The sequence below is a fragment of the Centruroides sculpturatus genome, unplaced genomic scaffold (genome assembly GCF_000671375.1).
Source record: "Centruroides sculpturatus isolate CEXI.00-Female unplaced genomic scaffold, Cexi_2.0 scaffold286, whole genome shotgun sequence".
Classification (NCBI taxonomy): Eukaryota; Metazoa; Arthropoda; class Arachnida; order Scorpiones; family Buthidae; genus Centruroides; species Centruroides sculpturatus.
Genome location: NW_019384581.1, coordinates 182,285 through 206,928, shown reverse-complemented (window position 1 = coordinate 206,928; position 24,644 = coordinate 182,285). Strand labels below are relative to the sequence as shown.

At 24.7% G+C, this 24,644-nt stretch overlaps 1 protein-coding gene across 1 annotated transcript in view; it reads left to right on the top strand.

Moving 5' to 3' along the window:
• Positions 1-24,644, top strand: part of LOC111624467 (macoilin-1-like) — a 124,676-nt gene that overhangs the window by 46,387 nt on the left and 53,645 nt on the right. The window contains exons 2-4 of the mRNA XM_023367309.1: positions 7,133-7,274; positions 10,274-10,400; positions 23,017-23,146. Coding sequence (XP_023223077.1) covers positions 7,133-7,274; positions 10,274-10,400; positions 23,017-23,146 — 399 coding nt within the window. The remainder of the gene's footprint in view (positions 1-7,132; positions 7,275-10,273; positions 10,401-23,016; positions 23,147-24,644) is intronic.

Here is a 24,644-nt window from a genome sequence, read left to right as displayed (position 1 = left end):
GCCTGTATTAAAGGGCGGATTGAAAAGTGGAATTCAGTTACTCGAAGAAATTCTGAAGACCTGACCTGAATTTGATTCTGGATTCTACAATTAGACATACTAAAATGATTTGCACATATGGCTCTCAGAATTGGTCATGTGACTTATTCACACACTGTTCCAATATTGAAATCATATACAGTAAGAGCCATTGTAACCATAGATGTTATCATTAGTGGTTTAATGTTAATCAGAATTATCATGTCCCAAAGTATGTAAGTTAATAATAATTATGATTATAATATGGCATTAATGATAATTAAAATTAATAAATCTGAAAGTTTTACAAATTTTAATTGTTTTGATGTCCTTTTAATATTAAAGAATCAATAAAATCAGAATTTTCACTAATTGTAGTGTTATTTTATCTCACTTAATCTTTTATTGCCATTAGTATACACAAGTCTTTGAATATAATAAATGTATTTTACTATATTATGAATTAACTATGTTGGACAGTATATAGTCAAAATATCACTCTTAATGTAATAATAGTAAATAACAAATTACCATGTGTTTTCATTTGAAAATAAGTTTTGACATGTGCTTTACCTGTAGGCAAAATATGTACACTTATTGTATTACACAATAACACACTACCATATGTTATTGATATGAGACCGGAAACAGATGTACACAGATCAGACAAATCTGGAAGAACTGGTTCATTTGATAGCTCTGATGTAAGCAAAACCTTATTAGGAATGCATACAAGTACTGCCATCATAGCATTGAGTTAAAGAATGGCAGAAGTTGATTTGATAGGCTACCAGTTGGACAATGTTGACTTCAGGAAATTAACATGAATGTATGGGGGTAACACTGTTTCAGTCTCTCCCATAGAATATGATGAAAGGCTTATTCATTGACTAGTTCCAGTTTGCATTTATTTCTCAAGAACTGGACATTGTATATTGACATTAAAAATAAAATTATGAACAGTTTTATAATTATCAAGATATATTAAATTCATTTAACTTTTCTATTAAACAATAAAAAATAAAAATTGTTTTATATTTGGGATGGGTTATGCAAATTTTTAAGACGAAATTGTAATGTACAGGTTAGAAAATGGCAAAAGAATATAATGAAGTATTAGTCATGTTGTACTGTACAGTACATCACAACTTCAGTTAAAAATTTATTTAATTTTAGCGAATACTTGATTTTTCTCATTTTATTGTTTTTCTTAATTAATGATGATGATTGAAGAATTACAATAATGAATCAGAAGAAATTTCGACCATTTTCGATTATTTAATTTCGGTGCTGGAAATAAGCAAAAAAAAAAAAGATTGTTTTCGATCGTCTCGAGTTTTCTTTTTCCTATAGTATTTTATAAAAGCAAAACTTTCATGATTTATTCAGACATTTAAAACTTATTTATTTTAGGAAACTGAAAAGCTAAATGCCAAATTTTGACGATTTTAGATTATTTCGCCAGTTACACATGAACGAATGTGATGATGAAAAAAAGAAGAAAACTGATTTAAAATTATTTCTGAACACAGCTCAATTTCATACCAAGAAAACTGAATTCAACTCAAATTGGAGTTGAAAAAACACTATTGCATTCGAAAAATATCAGATATTAGAGATATTTTCTCTGAATAAAGGCCAATGATCGTGCGATTCGAATTGTTAACGGACAAGATTCTACCGTATCATTAATTTAATGTGTAGGTATTGAAGAATGCTAGCTTGTTGCTGGCTTGTATAAATTAAAAATAACAAAAATGATTGAATATATCGGTTTGCTTTTATGATAGTTAAAACTTTTCGTACTTGTAAGAAACCCGATTTTTTTTCTTTTAAAAGTTTTTGAAATTTAAACTAAGATTATTTTAAAAGGAAAATTTAAATTAAACTAAAATTTAAATAAGATATCCACTATTTGGGTAATTCGTAAATTATTTTGTATTATAATTCTCAGTGTGTAAATTATTTGTATGCAGTTTTCTTTCAATACTTCATGCCACTTTTCGTGGAATTTTTTCCTTTAGAATAGATAGCATTTGATACTTTTAAGTTTTTCTTTCCGTGAATAGTATCCGACCCTAAATTTAATGTCTGATAATGTACAGTACAGTACATGCATTTGCTGATAAAATTCTATTTATAATTTTTCTAAGAACTTCGCGTATTGATTTGTCAAAAAAAAAGGAGGAAAAGAAATTTTGAAGCTTCTTACGATTATTAAAAATTGAATACCTTCTCGAAATGTTGAGATTGTGAAGCAAAATGTAAAATATTCGGACAATGTGCGATATGAATAAATATATGAGGTACAATATGCATTTCCATCTTATTATGATATAAGTGGGTCTCACTTCGTTTTTTCATATCCGTAAATTGCTCATCGTATGCCAAATTTGGATTTTCGTTCATTTTCAGCCGACAGAAAAAAATTTTAATCATTTACGTTGGCGCTTTTTGCCAATTTCGGTTTCTGTTCAGATTCATTTGTGAAAATTAATTCCTATTCATTTTACGGTTTTTAAATATTGTTTTAAGTATTGTAACGTATTCACTGTGAAACCAATGCTTTCTTACCTTAATAATAGAATTTATACTTTTTTTTCTTAGCTTTCTGGGAACGGAACTCGATTTAAAACACGTAACTTTATCGCTCGACTTTCGTACACGTTTTTAGGAACTCATTGTTTGAAAGTCGGGGACTGCCTGTAGGCTATATATAATACAGCTTTTTAATTATTATGTAAAATATTTTTAATAAACATAGCGGAATTTTTACGTTTACTTTTTGTACGAGATGTATTTTAAATCGGATATCAATTAAATTTGCAGCTTTTATACATTACTGTAGAAAAATACCTACATAAAACAGTTTTACCATTGTTTATGGAAATGTTCGAGGTAAACTTTTATATTAAAATAAAATTTATATCAAAATATATTAAATTTTCTTGGATAAATTCTTATAAAAAAATATCGTAATGCTTTACTATTTTGATATTATCGCACTCTAATCTTTTAAAATGGATGATAAAATGTGTCATTACATTAAAAATTATATTTCATTTATTCGTAAAATGAATGAAATTTAATCAAGAATATTTTATTACATTGTAAGAAAAAATACATCGAATTTTTTGAAATTTACATGAAGTTTAACAGTAAAATTTACAAAGAAAACTTTCCGTTCTTTTGTTATAAGAATGTATTTGCAAAGCCAGTCATTGAATTCGTATATTTGAATTAAATGTATTTGATGAAAAGGCATTTGTTTGTTATTCTCCCTAAGAAATTAAATAGATGTAGTCTCCTACTATTCGTACGAACAGACATTTGAATTGTTCAGGATGGGTCGGATAGTATTGTTATTGGACACGAATTACATTAACATCTTTTACTCTGTAATTGTTTAATCGTTAACCCTTAGAGGCCCTATCGAGGCCTCTTCATCACGTTTCTTTTATTAGTCGCTTCACACTCGACAAAATTTCCCACGAGATTTGCCAAAGAATTTTTCACCGAGATGAAACTCGAAGAATAGCGTCATTTATTTTTGTCAAAAAAAAAAAAATGGCGAGTTCAAGATCCCGAGAGTTGACGGAAATACGACTCGGTTTCATTTTAAATACGTTTTACTTGTTAGAATCATTTTAATTTCGGCAGAGTCGACTGCGCTACATTTACTAGGAGGAGGAATGTAAATAGATGCCAAAATTTTTACTTAATTTTTGTTTGTTTTCTCTGCCTTAGCTTTCTCGAATCGCTCTGGCATATATACGTTTTAAAATTATAAATGATTACAAATAGTTTTAAAATATCAAAACCGATATTCAGTAAAAACATACGCGTTTTATATTTATCTAGAACACGGTGTACGTATATTTTCTCAAGGAAAACGAACGTACTTAAGCTGGACATAATTAGCGATTTTTGTTTTTAAGGTATAGGATCGATTGTTTTTGCAGTTTTTTAATCAATATGACAAGAGCCAAAAGTTATTTTGTAGTCACAATTCACTTGCCAATTTGTAGATGTTATTTCAGGATTGCTTCTTTGCGTGGGTCTAAAATTGTTGCGTCGTTGATTTTCGACGAAACAGTAATCGCTTGTATTATTGAATATAACGTAATCGCTCATATAAAGCGACCGCTATTTTCGCCCATATATTATTATTGTTATTAGTGAATGTAATTTTGATTAAATATTTTCGACATTAAATTAATCGTTAGGCGATTTTATAAAGCTTCGTACGATTTAAAAGTTGATTTATTTTTATCGTAGCGGGTGGAAAGATACGCACGTTTTTGCTAAGCATCTTTTTTTTTTTCTTCTAAAATAAAGAAAAATAAATACGATCGTTGATTTTAATGAATAGATCGTTGGTTCTCGTTTAAGAAAATTGTACTCTTTGTCTTCATTTGACTGATTTTCTAGACGGAAATGAATACGATGCCACACCAATCGATTACTTCTATGTTGAGCGAACAGTCGGTCAACGACCCTCTGCTACACTTTCAAAACGATCGATACGAGTGCTGGCCATTTTAAAATTCAGGGGGGATCAAGTTTAATAATATACATTCATTTCAGTGTTAACTGTGGCATATAATCTATTTGATTAGTTATCTTAAAGTACTTAATATATTGAAGCACAATGTTAGCACAATTTTTATAATTAAGTGTCCGATTATTAAATTCTAATTTATCAAGATTGTACATTATTCTTGTGTTTGAAATATGAAGTTAAATTATAAATAATGATAATTTCTCCAAAATATTATTATTATTATTATTATTATTAAATTTTAAAGTTTAAAAAAAAAACTCAAATGCAATTTTGTTTTATTTCCTATTATTTTTGTTACTAAATATTAACAATAATTATAATTTAATATTCACTGTTAATAATTTTGATATGAACTGAAAATTTAGTGTAGTGCATGCTGTTTTAATGGAATCAATTTTATTAATACCAGCAATGGGGGTAAATTTTATTATTTCTTCAATTTTTCAAATAAGCGAGATGTTGATTCAAAATTAAATTAGAAAAATTGTGCAGTTGATAAACAAAGCTAAAATTTAACATATTACAAATTCCTATAAAAGAGAAGATTTAAAGAATAGATTTTATATAGATTTATCTGTTAGTTTTCTGAATGCATTTCAAATTGTTCCCATTTTATCATATTTCAAATGCAATTTATAATGTATTTTCTCTTCAGCTGTATTGCTACAAGGTAGTATAGTTATTGCTGATGCATAGTTTTAAAAGCAATTTGAAAATAAATCAGTTTTGATAGGTTTTGAAGATTTTAAATTGTATTTATTTTATAAATTATGAGCAAGTCTGTTTATCAATGTTAACAAATTTAATAAAACCAAAACTAAAACTATTACACTAGTAATTGCGATGGTTTTCACATCTATTGTCATCAGGCAAAGAATTCAAAAAATCGGAATGGCTCATTATGGATAGGAATTTATTACAAATTGGTTTGAATAAATAGACCAGATACATTAACATTATACATAATTTAAAAGAAAATTAAAATATAAAAATAGTATAACTGTTAACTGTTATCTGGAGAAAAGTAACTGGAATGCACAAATAATTTACATGTGTAAATGAAAGTAAGTACTACAAGAGGGCTTGAGCTGAGCCCTCTTCTTATAGTACTTATGAAGTTATGTCATTACCTAACTCAAAATACTAACCACAGGGCATGACAAAAGCAAGCTACACCTCAACTAAGCAGCATTTAAACAGATATTCAATGCCCCAGAAGTTCTAATATAAGGCAGTTACATGGCTTATTACTAGTGATACATAACAACTCTAATTTATAGTGGGAGCATTGATGGAGGAATTTTATTTTTGTCCAAATAGGCTCAAATGCAGATGATCAGGCTACCCTAGACAATTTGGTCATATGTTTTGGCCCATTTTGTCTTTCTAATGTTCTTTGATGCAACAAACTAATATTCTTAAGTCTCCCTGATATGATAACTGCAAGTGCTTGCAAGTTTTTAGAATAGGAAATAAAACAGAAAAAAGTTAAAAGAATAAGAATTTATTACCAAACTGTAAATTTATGAATAAACTTTTTGAAAATTAACTAAAAATTCGATTTATGCTTGGATATACAATTTTTTTTTTTTAATTTAAACTGTGCTATTGCTTTTAACTGATTTTGTTGAAGACAATATATTATAATAATGATAAACAACTGCTAAAATTTTGGTTACCAAGCAAACTATTTAATATAGCATGTGAATTAAGCTGAATTCATACTTTATGATCAACTTGTTAGCAATTCATTTAACTCGTTTGGCTTTACAAACATACCCTAAAGGTATGATAATTATAATGGTTTTTACTACAAAATATACTCTTGCTGTTGAACTATCTTCATTGATTTATAGAAACTCAAGAAAACTCTGAATACACGTTTACTTACATTGAAAAATTAATTGAATACATTGAAAGAGTTGTACTCAAGAATATACAGAAATTCTTTATAACAGATTTTTTTAAATGACTTCTTTTTATGCCTGAGTCTTTCATACTTCATATATCTGATGATTACTTTGTCCCTTTTATTTTTATTTTTTTTTTATGATTCCTTAAATAAAAATTTATCTGAAAACAGAAATTAGTGTTACAATGATACTTATAGTAAAATATTATTATGTCTGTCTAATATCAATATAAGTTCCTTTGAAATGAAATTGCATATTGCTTGTTAAGTTCAACTCTTGTACACACTCCTGCGGGAATTGACATTAACAAGAATTTTACTCCATATATTGAAATTAAAATTTTAAATAATTTTATGGTGTGTATATTAGTGAAATAATGTTTTAAACTTTTTGTTTTGAAAATTTGCTAATTTGCTTTAGTTATTGATATATAATTTCCATTTCATCATGATAATTGTAAATATACAATAATAATATACGAACTTTGTATTTATTAACTTCTGATAATTAATAATACTTTCAACAAGTATATTAATCTGTGTGTGAAGTTTTTAATTGTAAAAATTTGACAATATGAAATGTTAGAAAATTAAATGTACTTTAATTATTCAGTGGGATTTTTTTTATCTATTTTCAGTACTTTCTTGTATCTAAAGTTCCTGCTGGTATGGGCCTTGGTACTATTGGCTGATTTTCTATTGGAATTTCGGTTTGAGTACCTTTGGCCCTTTTGGTTATTACTTCGCAGTGTCTACGATTCTTTCAAATACCAAGGGTTGGTAAGTAAGACTTTTTTTTTATAATTAATACAACAAAGTAAAAGAGTGTAATGAGGAATTTTTTTCTCCCCCTCCACTATGTTAACCATTATATTAATATTAGCTAAAATGCCATTGAATTAAAGATAGTTACCTAGTAATATTTTGCACATCCTTCAGTCCTGTTGATGGCCACCACATTACAAGGCATAGATGTGACAAACTTTTGAAGATTTTAGTAATTTAGATCACTAATTTAAAAACTAATAATATTATTTCAGACTAATAAAATCATCATAAAAAATTAAATGCAAAAATATTTCAGTTTACTTCATACAAATTGTTAGTTATCAAATCATTAATGCAAAGTTATTGAATTCATCTTTTTGTTTCAAATTATTTTTAGTTGTACAGATAAATATTTTATCCACATTTAAAAAATATTATACTTTTAAAAGTTTACAATATAGTAAGGCTGTCTTTACTCAAGTGTAAGATGCCATCAAATCTAAAATACATCATAATTTCTAAATACCCATCCATGGATTTTTTCTCTCAGAAAAATAAACAACTTGAAGCAAATTTATATCAACAGAACTGATTCTATTGACATAAATTTATTTGTTCAGTATTTATTGCACATAAAGTAAGCTATACATTACTGTCTTCAGTGGTATTGAAGTTGGAAACCCCCACTTTGTGTTAGGGTCTTCTGAATCAACACTGGATTCAATACTCACATCTTCCCACATGCAGTCATCCTCATTATTGTTTAAAACATTGGAAATGCAACATTTCTTGAAAGAGTGCTGCACAAGTTTTCTGATATTTTCATACATTTAAGTTGATGATACTGTAATAGACTAATGAAACTAAGCTATGTTGATCTCTTAAATAATTGCTATAACAAATATTGATCTAATAAAATCATTAAAATGTTGCATTAAAATAAATCTTATTTCTCTCTCACTAATTAGATTGCAACATTTTAATACACTAATACTAATTATGATGTGTTAAACCAAATCTAAGATTCACTCTATTTTCAAAGATACTAAACCTTGAAAAAGCACATCTTACGTTAGAGTAAATGTGGTATGTTAAAAATAATGATATTTAAGCACCAAGCTACTTGTGCAATGTTTTATTTTGCAAGAAAACATCTGGAACAAATTGTACAAGTTAAGAAATTGCTTTATATACATAAACACACAGATACATATGCATAGAAAAAGTTTGAAAACAGTATATTGTTCTTGAATTATGATATATCAATAACTTTATTTTGAAAAAACAAAAATAAGTTTTCATGGTTTTTTAAAAAATACTGAAAAAAATAGGTTTGATAAATACTCGTGCATTAAAAGTGTTTTTAATTTAAAAAAATAAATTCAATATTCTGTTTATTCTTTATTTTCAAACCTTTACATACATTAATTATATATATATATATATATAAACATCAACTCATGATCCCAATTCATAGTTAAAGCCAGATGACTGATGAATTATTGAGTTATATAACCATATTACAGCTTTATAATTTGACAGTTGTTTTGATGTTTAATATACTATAATTTATCTAAAATTTCAAAACTGAAAATCTAGAATTGTAAAATACCATTAATAAACATTGAAAATCATATATATATATATTGTAATAAATGAACTAATGAGCTTTTATAAAAGAAATTTAATTGTATATCAAAACATGGTTTGATTATTAAATTTATTTTAAATTATATTTAATTTAATTTTAAATTAAACTATTAAATTGTATTAGAATTAATAAACTAACAAATGAATCAAAATTATTATTAAACTCTTCTTTGCTTTCATTGATTATGAAATTTAATTATGTTTTGATATATGTTTGTTTACATAAGTTTTGAAAGATTGGCATAATAATTAGTTTTAGAAATAAAGATCATATATTTTATACATGGTGTGCTCTGTTTCTGTCATTCAGAGAAAAATTATCTTTTGTTTATCGTTACTGTTGTTTTTTTACATAAGACAGAACTCATAAGCAAGGAACAATTTATGAAATTCTAAATAAAAATTTTTTTATTTAAATGTGATTTACAAAATATCTAATTTGATTTAATGAGATTATACATAAATAAACTAATAAAACTACATTAAATTTAAATGAGTTTAATAATCCAAAAAATATTTAAGAACTATTTTTCGCATAGAAAATGCTTAGTTTTTTTACTCGTCCCCTAAAACTGAAATTTGTTCATTCTTTTTATGAAGAAGCAAAGTCATTTGAATTGATACTGTCTTATATTTGCATTTGTAATTTAAATGCAGATACTTGTATTTAATTCTAAAATTTTATTTTTGTCAGCTAAATTATTTTGTTTTTTTTAGATGTAATTACTATTTTGTGCATGCTTAATTTTTTTATATTGTATTGGAATTTTATCATTGTTTATGTAAACTTTATTAATATAAAAGTTTTTGCAAATCATTAATTGAAGCAATAATAGAACTTCAAAATATTTTTAAAAACATTGGAATTATTTTTTCTATGTTTTATAAGGTAACAACAGAATACTATTGCTTTTACAATAATTTGTTAAAAATTTATTATTTCTTCTTATCTCTAGTAGTTTTTGCTGGTTTTCCTGCTTATATCTTGAAAAGAATTTAATAAGCTTGAAAATACAATAAATCTTATATGATGTATTGTTTTCAATATTCTAATATAATGCAAATTGATTTCACCTAACTTCTTAAATATATTTTATCATTCATCCAGTTATCAAATGCAGTAAACATAGCTATTAATGTAATTTTCCTTACTTATATACGTTTATATACTTATTTATTTAAATTGTTTATTATGTTATAGTGAATTTCAAAAGAAGTAGGGAACTCATTAAATTTTTTATCAATTTTTAATTTAATAAAATTTAATAAAATGAAAAATTAAATTATAACTGCATATTTAATTTTTGCACTTCTAACAAAAATTATAATAATTTTAAAAGATATCTTATTGAATCTTTCAGGCATTTTCTGTATTTTTTGTGTTCATTGCATTCACTTCAGACATGATTTGTTTTCTCTTCATCCCGGTTCATTGGCTATTTTTTGCTGCAAGTACATATGTCTGGGTACAATATGTTTGGCACACAGGTAAGATGATACTCTTGTTTTACATAATAATTAAAATTTTTAAAAAGTTTTATTAGGTAGATATAATTTATAAATAAAATAACTATAAAAGTAGTATTAAAACATTTTCTGTCTTTAATTTAAAAAATTAAATTATAACATAAAATTAAAGTTAAAATTGTTATAAATAATGCTTAAAATTTAGTATGAAGCTCAATTTAAATTTTATCAAGCTGCATAATTTTTTTTAAAATTAAAGTTATCAAACTGCCTTAACCAAACTAATTTTAATTAAAGATAATTAACCAAAAACTTTCTGAAAAAAAATATTTTCATAGAATTTATAAATCTTAACTTTTCTCATTGAACAGTTGATACCATTTTTAAAGTCAAATATAACATATTATAAAAAAAAATTTTGTCTCATAATTATTGTACAAGAAGGGCCAGCAAACCAAATGCACCTTGACCTAAAAAACATTTATCTCTGGCAGGGAATCAAATCCTGATTTTCTGTAATTGTTGTTTATAATAGAAATGATTATAACTACATTCAAACTTTTTCATTTTATAAAGCAATTTATAAAATGAATTTATAAAATGAATTTTATAAATTCATTTTATAAAATTCATTCTTAAGTATTCTTAAGTATCCTTTTTTTTTATTACAAAATAAATCTCTTGTGTTAGAAATTTTTTGGCAAAAATATCTGGTTATATACAAGCCTTAAATATACATTAGTTATTTTGATAAATAGTAATTTAATGTATAACTTTTATCATCATTCACATACATTTTGAAATCTTTTACAAAATAATTTTTTAAAATAATAATTAATAATAATAATAATCAGAAACATTTTCGCAATGAATAAAATCATTAAAACAAAATTGTGTTTATAGTATTTTAAGGCAGATTAAATTAAGGTCTTCACAAATGACATTTTTAAGACAAAATTTTAAAAAATATATATTGTATTTATTTTAATAATTTTAATTAAAGCTACTGTATTATGGTAATATGCTCTTCTTATTTGCATCTGCATATTAGATTTCAATATTTAAATATAATATAAATATAAATACAAATTAAGCTAAAGATTTCACTCTTAATGCTTTCTTAGGTGCCCTAAAAAAGAAAGAAAATAATATATCAATTCAAACTAATAGATTAGTATTACAGAAACAATTATATAAAAAAATATCTTCAAAAAATCTGTTTAAGAGTTACTTATTGGCATTACATTTTATCTGTTTTATTTTAGACAGAATTTAAAATATTTCTGGGGAATAGATAACTGAATATTATCTTGTAATCAGTGTACATTTAGGGACTGGAAATATTTTCTCCAATATGAATGTAACCAAAGCACTTATACTTGATGTACAGTTAAATTGATAATGAATATTTGGCAGTCATTTAGCTTTAACTATAAATTAGGTTTGTGAATTATATATATATATATATATAAACAATTATTCTTTTACTATCTGATAAATCTTAACACAACATATTGCATTTTGCAGCATACTTTAGTTAATTTTTTTAAAGCTGGATCATAGCATCAGAAGTAATTGATTTTCTTGAATTTAAATGAATCAAAACTCAAAAATAAAGTTTGATTGTAAGATTAACCTTGAATATGGTGTTGACAAAATTTTTAATGTTTAATACAAATGTTTAGGAAAAAAAAAGATTGACATAGAAGAGAATTGAATTTGTAACTTCTGCAAACAGAGATATGTTACCAAGTTCAGTTTTTAGTCTTTAATTTATAATTTTANGCTTGTATAAATTAAAAATAACAAAAATGATTGAATATATCGGTTTGCTTTTATGATAGTTAAAACTTTTCGTACTTGTAAGAAACCCGATTTTTTTTCTTTTAAAAGTTTTTGAAATTTAAACTAAGATTATTTTAAAAGGAAAATTTAAATTAAACTAAAATTTAAATAAGATATCCACTATTTGGGTAATTCGTAAATTATTTTGTATTATAATTCTCAGTGTGTAAATTATTTGTATGCAGTTTTCTTTCAATACTTCATGCCACTTTTCGTGGAATTTTTTCCTTTAGAATAGATAGCATTTGATACTTTTAAGTTTTTCTTTCCGTGAATAGTATCCGACCCTAAATTTAATGTCTGATAATGTACAGTACAGTACATGCATTTGCTGATAAAATTCTATTTATAATTTTTCTAAGAACTTCGCGTATTGATTTGTCAAAAAAAAAGGAGGAAAAGAAATTTTGAAGCTTCTTACGATTATTAAAAATTGAATACCTTCTCGAAATGTTGAGATTGTGAAGCAAAATGTAAAATATTCGGACAATGTGCGATATGAATAAATATATGAGGTACAATATGCATTTCCATCTTATTATGATATAAGTGGGTCTCACTTCGTTTTTTCATATCCGTAAATTGCTCATCGTATGCCAAATTTGGATTTTCGTTCATTTTCAGCCGACAGAAAAAAATTTTAATCATTTACGTTGGCGCTTTTTGCCAATTTCGGTTTCTGTTCAGATTCATTTGTGAAAATTAATTCCTATTCATTTTACGGTTTTTAAATATTGTTTTAAGTATTGTAACGTATTCACTGTGAAACCAATGCTTTCTTACCTTAATAATAGAATTTATACTTTTTTTTCTTAGCTTTCTGGGAACGGAACTCGATTTAAAACACGTAACTTTATCGCTCGACTTTCGTACACGTTTTTAGGAACTCATTGTTTGAAAGTCGGGGACTGCCTGTAGGCTATATATAATACAGCTTTTTAATTATTATGTAAAATATTTTTAATAAACATAGCGGAATTTTTACGTTTACTTTTTGTACGAGATGTATTTTAAATCGGATATCAATTAAATTTGCAGCTTTTATACATTACTGTAGAAAAATACCTACATAAAACAGTTTTACCATTGTTTATGGAAATGTTCGAGGTAAACTTTTATATTAAAATAAAATTTATATCAAAGTATATTAAATTTTCTTGGATAAATTCTTATAAAAAAATATCGTAATGCTTTACTATTTTGATATTATCGCACTCTAATCTTTTAAAATGGATGATAAAATGTGTCATTACATTAAAAATTATATTTCATTTATTCGTAAAATGAATGAAATTTAATCAAGAATATTTTATTACATTGTAAGAAAAAATACATCGAATTTTTTGAAATTTACATGAAGTTTAACAGTAAAATTTACAAAGAAAACTTTCCGTTCTTTTGTTATAAGAACGTATTTGCAAAGCCAGTCATTGAATTCGTATATTTGAATTAAATGTATTTGATGAAAAGGCATTTGTTTGTTATTCTCCCTAAGAAATTAAATAGATGTAGTCTCCTACTATTCGTACGAACAGACATTTGAATTGTTCAGGATGGGTCGGATAGTATTGTTATTGGACACGAATTACATTAACATCTTTTACTCTGTAATTGTTTAATCGTTAACCCTTAGAGGCCCTATCGAGGCCTCTTCATCACGTTTCTTTTATTAGTCGCTTCACACTCGACAAAATTTCCCACGAGATTTGCCAAAGAATTTTTCACCGAGATGAAACTCGAAGAATAGCGTCATTTATTTTTGTCAAAAAAAAAAAAATGGCGAGTTCAAGATCCCGAGAGTTGACGGAAATACGACTCGGTTTCATTTTAAATACGTTTTACTTGTTAGAATCATTTTAATTTCGGCAGAGTCGACTGCGCTACATTTACTAGGAGGAGGAATGTAAATAGATGCCAAAATTTTTACTTAATTTTTGTTTGTTTTCTCTGCCTTAGCTTTCTCGAATCGCTCTGGCATATATACGTTTTAAAATTATAAATGATTACAAATAGTTTTAAAATATCAAAACCGATATTCAGTAAAAACATACGCGTTTTATATTTATCTAGAACACGGTGTACGTATATTTTCTCAAGGAAAACGAACGTACTTAAGCTGGACATAATTAGCGATTTTTGTTTTTAAGGTATAGGATCGATTGTTTTTGCAGTTTTTTAATCAATATGACAAGAGCCAAAAGTTATTTTGTAGTCACAATTCACTTGCCAATTTGTAGATGTTATTTCAGGATTGCTTCTTTGCGTGGGTCTAAAATTGTTGCGTCGTTGATTTTCGACGAAACAGTAATCGCTTGTATTATTGAATATAACGTAATCGCTCATATAAAGCGACCGCTATTTTCGCCCATATATTATTATTGTTATTAGTGAATGTAATTTTGATTAAATATTTTCGACATTAAATTAATCGTTAGGCGATTTTATAAAGCTTCGTACGATTTAAAAGTTGATTTATTTTTATCGTAGCGGGTGGAAAGATACGCACGTTTTTGCTAAGCATCTTTTTTTTTTTCTTCTAAAATAAAGAAAAATAAATACGATCGTTGATTTTAATGAATAGATCGTTGGTTCTCGTTTAAGAAAATTGTACTCTTTGTCTTCATTTGACTGATTTTCTAGACGGAAATGAATACGATGCCACACCAATCGATTACTTCTATGTTGAGCGAACAGTCGGTCAACGACCCTCTGCTACACTTTCAAAACGATCGATACGAGTGCTGGCCATTTTAAAATTCAGGGGGGATCAAGTTTAATAATATACATTCATTTCAGTGTTAACTGTGGCATATAATCTATTTGATTAGTTATCTTAAAGTACTTAATATATTGAAGCACAATGTTAGCACAATTTTTATAATTAAGTGTCCGATTATTAAATTCTAATTTATCAAGATTGTACATTATTCTTGTGTTTGAAATATGAAGTTAAATTATAAATAATGATAATTTCTCCAAAATATTATTATTATTATTATTATTATTAAATTTTAAAGTTTAAAAAAAAAACTCAAATGCAATTTTGTTTTATTTCCTATTATTTTTGTTACTAAATATTAACAATAATTATAATTTAATATTCACTGTTAATAATTTTGATATGAACTGAAAATTTAGTGTAGTGCATGCTGTTTTAATGGAATCAATTTTATTAATACCAGCAATGGGGGTAAATTTTATTATTTCTTCAATTTTTCAAATAAGCGAGATGTTGATTCAAAATTAAATTAGAAAAATTGTGCAGTTGATAAACAAAGCTAAAATTTAACATATTACAAATTCCTATAAAAGAGAAGATTTAAAGAATAGATTTTATATAGATTTATCTGTTAGTTTTCTGAATGCATTTCAAATTGTTCCCATTTTATCATATTTCAAATGCAATTTATAATGTATTTTCTCTTCAGCTGTATTGCTACAAGGTAGTATAGTTATTGCTGATGCATAGTTTTAAAAGCAATTTGAAAATAAATCAGTTTTGATAGGTTTTGAAGATTTTAAATTGTATTTATTTTATAAATTATGAGCAAGTCTGTTTATCAATGTTAACAAATTTAATAAAACCAAAACTAAAACTATTACACTAGTAATTGCGATGGTTTTCACATCTATTGTCATCAGGCAAAGAATTCAAAAAATCGGAATGGCTCATTATGGATAGGAATTTATTACAAATTGGTTTGAATAAATAGACCAGATACATTAACATTATACATAATTTAAAAGAAAATTAAAATATAAAAATAGTATAACTGTTAACTGTTATCTGGAGAAAAGTAACTGGAATGCACAAATAATTTACATGTGTAAATGAAAGTAAGTACTACAAGAGGGCTTGAGCTGAGCCCTCTTCTTATAGTACTTATGAAGTTATGTCATTACCTAACTCAAAATACTAACCACAGGGCATGACAAAAGCAAGCTACACCTCAACTAAGCAGCATTTAAACAGATATTCAATGCCCCAGAAGTTCTAATATAAGGCAGTTACATGGCTTATTACTAGTGATACATAACAACTCTAATTTATAGTGGGAGCATTGATGGAGGAATTTTATTTTTGTCCAAATAGGCTCAAATGCAGATGATCAGGCTACCCTAGACAATTTGGTCATATGTTTTGGCCCATTTTGTCTTTCTAATGTTCTTTGATGCAACAAACTAATATTCTTAAGTCTCCCTGATATGATAACTGCAAGTGCTTGCAAGTTTTTAGAATAGGAAATAAAACAGAAAAAAGTTAAAAGAATAAGAATTTATTACCAAACTGTAAATTTATGAATAAACTTTTTGAAAATTAACTAAAAATTCGATTTATGCTTGGATATACAATTTTTTTTTTTTAATTTAAACTGTGCTATTGCTTTTAACTGATTTTGTTGAAGACAATATATTATAATAATGATAAACAACTGCTAAAATTTTGGTTACCAAGCAAACTATTTAATATAGCATGTGAATTAAGCTGAATTCATACTTTATGATCAACTTGTTAGCAATTCATTTAACTCGTTTGGCTTTACAAACATACCCTAAAGGTATGATAATTATAATGGTTTTTACTACAAAATATACTCTTGCTGTTGAACTATCTTCATTGATTTATAGAAACTCAAGAAAACTCTGAATACACGTTTACTTACATTGAAAAATTAATTGAATACATTGAAAGAGTTGTACTCAAGAATATACAGAAATTCTTTATAACAGATTTTTTTAAATGACTTCTTTTTATGCCTGAGTCTTTCATACTTCATATATCTGATGATTACTTTGTCCCTTTTATTTTTATTTTTTTTTATGATTCCTTAAATAAAAATTTATCTGAAAACAGAAATTAGTGTTACAATGATACTTATAGTAAAATATTATTATGTCTGTCTAATATCAATATAAGTTCCTTTGAAATGAAATTGCATATTGCTTGTTAAGTTCAACTCTTGTACACACTCCTGCGGGAATTGACATTAACAAGAATTTTACTCCATATATTGAAATTAAAATTTTAAATAATTTTATGGTGTGTATATTAGTGAAATAATGTTTTAAACTTTTTGTTTTGAAAATTTGCTAATTTGCTTTAGTTATTGATATATAATTTCCATTTCATCATGATAATTGTAAATATACAATAATAATATACGAACTTTGTATTTATTAACTTCTGATAATTAATAATACTTTCAACAAGTATATTAATCTGTGTGTGAAGTTTTTAATTGTAAAAATTTGACAATATGAAATGTTAGAAAATTAAATGTACTTTAATTATTCAGTGGGATTTTTTTTATCTATTTTCAGTACTTTCTTGTATCTAAAGTTCCTGCTGGTATGGGCCTTGGTACTATTGGCTGATTTTCTATTGGAATTTCGGTTTGAGTACCTTTGGCCCTTTTGGTTATTACTTCGCAGTGTCTACGATTCTTTCAAATACCAAGGGTTGGTAAGTAAGACTTTTTTTTTATAATTAATACAACAAAGTAAAAGAGTGTAATGAGGAATTTTTTTCTCCCCCTCCACTATGTTAACCATTATATTAATATTAGCTAAAATGCCATTGAATTAAAGATAGTTACCTAGTAATATTTTGCACATCCTTCAGTCCTGTTGATGGCCACCACATTACAAGGCATAGATGTGACAAACTTTTGAAGATTTTAGTAATTTAGATCACTAATTTAAAAACTAATAATATTATTTCAGACTAATAAAATCATCATAAAAAATTAAATGCAAAAATATTTCAGTTTACTTCATACAAATTGTTAGTTATCAAATCATTAATGCAAAGTTATTGAATTCATCTTTTTGTTTCAAATTATTTTTAGTTGTACAGATAAATATTTTATCCACATTTAAAAAATATTATACTTTTAAAAGTTTACAATATAGTAAGGCTGTCTTTACTCAAGTGTAAGATGCCATCAAATCTAAAATACATCATAATTTCTAAATACCCATCCATGGATTTTTTCTCTCAGAAAAATAAACAACTTGAAGCAAATTTATATCAACAGAACTGATTCTATTGACATAAATTTATTTGTTCAGTATTTATTGCACATAAAGTAAGCTATACATTACTGTCTTCAGTGGTATTGAAGTTGGAAACCCCCACTTTGTGTTAGGGTCTTCTGAATCAACACTGGATTCAATACTCACATCTTCCCACATGCAGTCATCCTCATTATTGTTTAAAACATTGGAAATGCAACATTTCTTGAAAGAGTGCTGCACAAGTTTTCTGATATTTTCATACATTTAAGTTGATGATACTGTAATAGACTAATGAAACTAAGCTATGTTGATCTCTTAAATAATTGCTATAACAAATATTGATCTAATAAAATCATTAAAATGTTGCATTAAAATAAATCTTATTTCTCTCTCACTAATTAGATTGCAACATTTTAATACACTAATACTAATTATGATGTGTTAAACCAAATCTAAGATTCACTCTATTTTCAAAGATACTAAACCTTGAAAAAGCACATCTTACGTTAGAGTAAATGTGGTATGTTAAAAATAATGATATTTAAGCACCAAGCTACTTGTGCAATGTTTTATTTTGCAAGAAAACATCTGGAACAAATTGTACAAGTTAAGAAATTGCTTTATATACATAAACACACAGATACATATGCATAGAAAAAGTTTGAAAACAGTATATTGTTCTTGAATTATGATATATCAATAACTTTATTTTGAAAAAACAAAAATAAGTTTTCATGGTTTTTTAAAAAATACTGAAAAAAATAGGTTTGATAAATACTCGTGCATTAAAAGTGTTTTTAATTTAAAAAAATAAATTCAATATTCTGTTTATTCTTTATTTTCAAACCTTTACATACATTAATTATATATATATATATATATAAACATCAACTCATGATCCCAATTCATAGTTAAAGCCAGATGACTGATGAATTATTGAGTTATATAACCATATTACAGCTTTATAATTTGACAGTTGTTTTGATGTTTAATATACTATAATTTATCTAAAATTTCAAAACTGAAAATCTAGAATTGTAAAATACCATTAATAAACATTGAAAATCATATATATATATATTGTAATAAATGAACTAATGAGCTTTTATAAAAGAAATTTAATTGTATATCAAAACATGGTTTGATTATTAAATTTATTTTAAATTATATTTAATTTAATTTTAAATTAAACTATTAAATTGTATTAGAATTAATAAACTAACAAATGAATCAAAATTATTATTAAACTCTTCTTTGCTTTCATTGATTATGAAATTTAATTATGTTTTGATATATGTTTGTTTACATAAGTTTTGAAAGATTGGCATAATAATTAGTTTTAGAAATAAAGATCATATATTTTATACATGGTGTGCTCTGTTTCTGTCATTCAGAGAAAAATTATCTTTTGTTTATCGTTACTGTTGTTTTTTTACATAAGACAGAACTCATAAGCAAGGAACAATTTATGAAATTCTAAATAAAAATTTTTTTATTTAAATGTGATTTACAAAATATCTAATTTGATTTAATGAGATTATACATAAATAAACTAATAAAACTACATTAAATTTAAATGAGTTTAATAATCCAAAAAATATTTAAGAACTATTTTTCGCATAGAAAATGCTTAGTTTTTTTACTCGTCCCCTAAAACTGAAATTTGTTCATTCTTTTTATGAAGAAGCAAAGTCATTTGAATTGATACTGTCTTATATTTGCATTTGTAATTTAAATGCAGATACTTGTATTTAATTCTAAAATTTTATTTTTGTCAGCTAAATTATTTTGTTTTTTTTAGATGTAATTACTATTTTGTGCATGCTTAATTTTTTTATATTGTATTGGAATTTTATCATTGTTTATGTAAACTTTATTAATATAAAAGTTTTTGCAAATCATTAATTGAAGCAATAATAGAACTTCAAAATATTTTTAAAAACATTGGAATTATTTTTTCTATGTTTTATAAGGTAACAACAGAATACTATTGCTTTTACAATAATTTGTTAAAAATTTATTATTTCTTCTTATCTCTAGTAGTTTTTGCTGGTTTTCCTGCTTATATCTTGAAAAGAATTTAATAAGCTTGAAAATACAATAAATCTTATATGATGTATTGTTTTCAATATTCTAATATAATGCAAATTGATTTCACCTAACTTCTTAAATATATTTTATCATTCATCCAGTTATCAAATGCAGTAAACATAGCTATTAATGTAATTTTCCTTACTTATATACGTTTATATACTTATTTATTTAAATTGTTTATTATGTTATAGTGAATTTCAAAAGAAGTAGGGAACTCATTAAATTTTTTATCAATTTTTAATTTAATAAAATTTAATAAAATGAAAAATTAAATTATAACTGCATATTTAATTTTTGCACTTCTAACAAAAATTATAATAATTTTAAAAGATATCTTATTGAATCTTTCAGGCATTTTCTGTATTTTTTGTGTTCATTGCATTCACTTCAGACATGATTTGTTTTCTCTTCATCCCGGTTCATTGGCTATTTTTTGCTGCAAGTACATATGTCTGGGTACAATATGTTTGGCACACAGGTAAGATGATACTCTTGTTTTACATAATAATTAAAATTTTTAAAAAGTTTTATTAGGTAGATATAATTTATAAATAAAATAACTATAAAAGTAGTATTAAAACATTTTCTGTCTTTAATTTAAAAAATTAAATTATAACATAAAATTAAAGTTAAAATTGTTATAAATAATGCTTAAAATTTAGTATGAAGCTCAATTTAAATTTTATCAAGCTGCATAATTTTTTTTAAAATTAAAGTTATCAAACTGCCTTAACCAAACTAATTTTAATTAAAGATAATTAACCAAAAACTTTCTGAAAAAAAATATTTTCATAGAATTTATAAATCTTAACTTTTCTCATTGAACAGTTGATACCATTTTTAAAGTCAAATATAACATATTATAAAAAAAAATTTTGTCTCATAATTATTGTACAAGAAGGGCCAGCAAACCAAATGCACCTTGACCTAAAAAACATTTATCTCTGGCAGGGAATCAAATCCTGATTTTCTGTAATTGTTGTTTATAATAGAAATGATTATAACTACATTCAAACTTTTTCATTTTATAAAGCAATTTATAAAATGAATTTATAAAATGAATTTTATAAATTCATTTTATAAAATTCATTCTTAAGTATTCTTAAGTATCCTTTTTTTTTATTACAAAATAAATCTCTTGTGTTAGAAATTTTTTGGCAAAAATATCTGGTTATATACAAGCCTTAAATATACATTAGTTATTTTGATAAATAGTAATTTAATGTATAACTTTTATCATCATTCACATACATTTTGAAATCTTTTACAAAATAATTTTTTAAAATAATAATTAATAATAATAATAATCAGAAACATTTTCGCAATGAATAAAATCATTAAAACAAAATTGTGTTTATAGTATTTTAAGGCAGATTAAATTAAGGTCTTCACAAATGACATTTTTAAGACAAAATTTTAAAAAATATATATTGTATTTATTTTAATAATTTTAATTAAAGCTACTGTATTATGGTAATATGCTCTTCTTATTTGCATCTGCATATTAGATTTCAATATTTAAATATAATATAAATATAAATACAAATTAAGCTAAAGATTTCACTCTTAATGCTTTCTTAGGTGCCCTAAAAAAGAAAGAAAATAATATATCAATTCAAACTAATAGATTAGTATTACAGAAACAATTATATAAAAAAATATCTTCAAAAAATCTGTTTAAGAGTTACTTATTGGCATTACATTTTATCTGTTTTATTTTAGACAGAATTTAAAATATTTCTGGGGAATAGATAACTGAATATTATCTTGTAATCAGTGTACATTTAGGGACTGGAAATATTTTCTCCAATATGAATGTAACCAAAGCACTTATACTTGATGTACAGTTAAATTGATAATGAATATTTGGCAGTCATTTAGCTTTAACTATAAATTAGGTTTGTGAATTATATATATATATATATATATATATATAAACAATTATTCTTTTACTATCTGATAAATCTTAACACAACATATTGCATTTTGCAGCATACTTTAGTTAATTTTTTTAAAGCTGGATCATAGCATCAGAAGTAATTGATTTTCTTGAATTTAAATGAATCAAAACTCAAAAATAAAGTTTGATTGTAAGATTAACCTTGAATATGGTGTTGACAAAATTTTTAATGTTTAATACAAATGTTTAGGAAAAAAAAAGATTGACATAGAAGAGAATTGAATTTGTAACTTCTGCAAACAGAGATATGTTACCAAGTTCAGTTTTTAGTCTTTAATTTATAATTTTAAAAACAATAAAAAGAAAAAGATTTTTAATTACTAAAGTATTTAAGATAGGATGACTACACTTTTCTCAAAACAAATTGTATAGTGAATTCATTAATTTCAAATCTAAAAATACTTAAGAAAAAAATCTGGTGATATTTGACAAATTATTTTATTTTGATATGTAATTCAGTAATAATTATAAAGTGAATATAAATTTAATTATAAAATGTCAAACTTTATTATCAAATATAATTACTAAATTTCTGTTTTATAAGAAATAATGTTAATTGATATTTTAATAAACCTTTGTATCAAATTATTAAATTCATTTTCTTTTGAAGATGTTTGTTTTTCTAATAATATTGCTTAAAATATCTTGAAATGAATAAAATCATAAATTACATGAATTTAATGAGCTGAGAGTAAATTATTTTATAATTTTATTTTCTAGAGAGAGGAGTTTGTCTTCCAACAATTTCTCTGTGGTTGCTATTTGTGTATATAGAAGCATCAGTGCGGCTCAAAGAACTTAAAAATCTACCATTTCATTTAGATTTATGTAGGCCATTTGCAGCTCATTGGTAAGTACTTTTAAATTTATCATTTTTCTTAAAATTTTATTATGTTTTACTTTTTAGATTCATTGATGATTATAGTACTTACATTTTATGAAAGTTTATAAACTAGCTTTTGATTTTATAAAAAAAAGAAAGTTAGGATTTATAAACACCTTCAACTAACAATGAACATAACTTAAGTATCCTCTTCCAGTTCTGATGAATTTCTTTTATATATGCTATAAAATATACAATAGGTAGTGCTTTATTACTATAATTCCTCAGTTTTAACTTAAAGATTTTTTTAAACCCATTTTTACGTGTCTAAAACATTGAGGTGTCTAATATTTATAGACCAAAACAACGGTTTGAAATCATGATGAATAGACCATATGATGTATTATTTTTTAGTAATAGATGTTTTTGGCTATGTTGTTCAATTATCATATTAGTTCAAATCAACTTTGCTGGTAATGGGCATTCAATTTAAATTGCTTATTTTAGTGGTTTAAAATGGTTTTAAGATGATAAACATTGATGCAACATTAAAATAAAGTTATTATATATGCAGAAAGGTATAGAAATAGAACTGCTAAATACAATATTATGTATTTTTAGACATTTGTATTGCCTTGCTAACTTATTAATTCATGAAACTTTTGTTAATTAATAAGTTAGCAAAATAATACAAAAAAACCTTAAAATTTAATTTCAGTATTAATCTTAAGAATTGAAATAATAAGATAGCGAATGTTCTGTATTTTATATTCCATGTATAATAGAGATATAACTATATTTTGTTTGCATATATGAACTAAAATACATTTATTTCATTTTAAATATGGGTATATCTTAATATATTTTCTTTAATGTTGGAATAAAAACTCAAATGTGTAGAGATATAATTATGATTAATCTCTGTTGTGCTGGACAAGACTCTCACAATATTTTTTATATTAGCAATATTAGTTTCAACTTTTCATATTTTGTGAATATTGGAAATTTATCTATTAAAAAGTTGCACAGAATTCCCATATTTTTCATAATACTGTTGTATATTGTGGATCATTTATAAAAAATATATTTCTGTTCAAAAAATGAAAGAATTTTCAATATAAACCTAGTATACATTAAAGCAATCATATGTAGTTCATATATTATGCTTTTTTTAAAATTAATTTGGTACTTGGAATGTTATACCTATAAAAATAATAGGCCAATAGTATATTTGTAATTACTGGTAGCTATTAAAATAAACTATGATGAGAATGTCCCCATTTATATTTGCATGCTTAAATTGAAAAACAAATTAAAGATATAGGATTTTATTAAACAAGTTCTGTTTAGAATAAAAAATAAACTGCACAGGCAGTTCAAAAAGTAATATCTGTTTAATAATATAAATAAACTTAAAACAGTTATTATAAAAATAACTGTTGTTTAAAAATACAAACAGTTGACTATTGACCAATCATATTTACCTTTTTCACAAATTATTATTTATAAATATAAATATTTATTT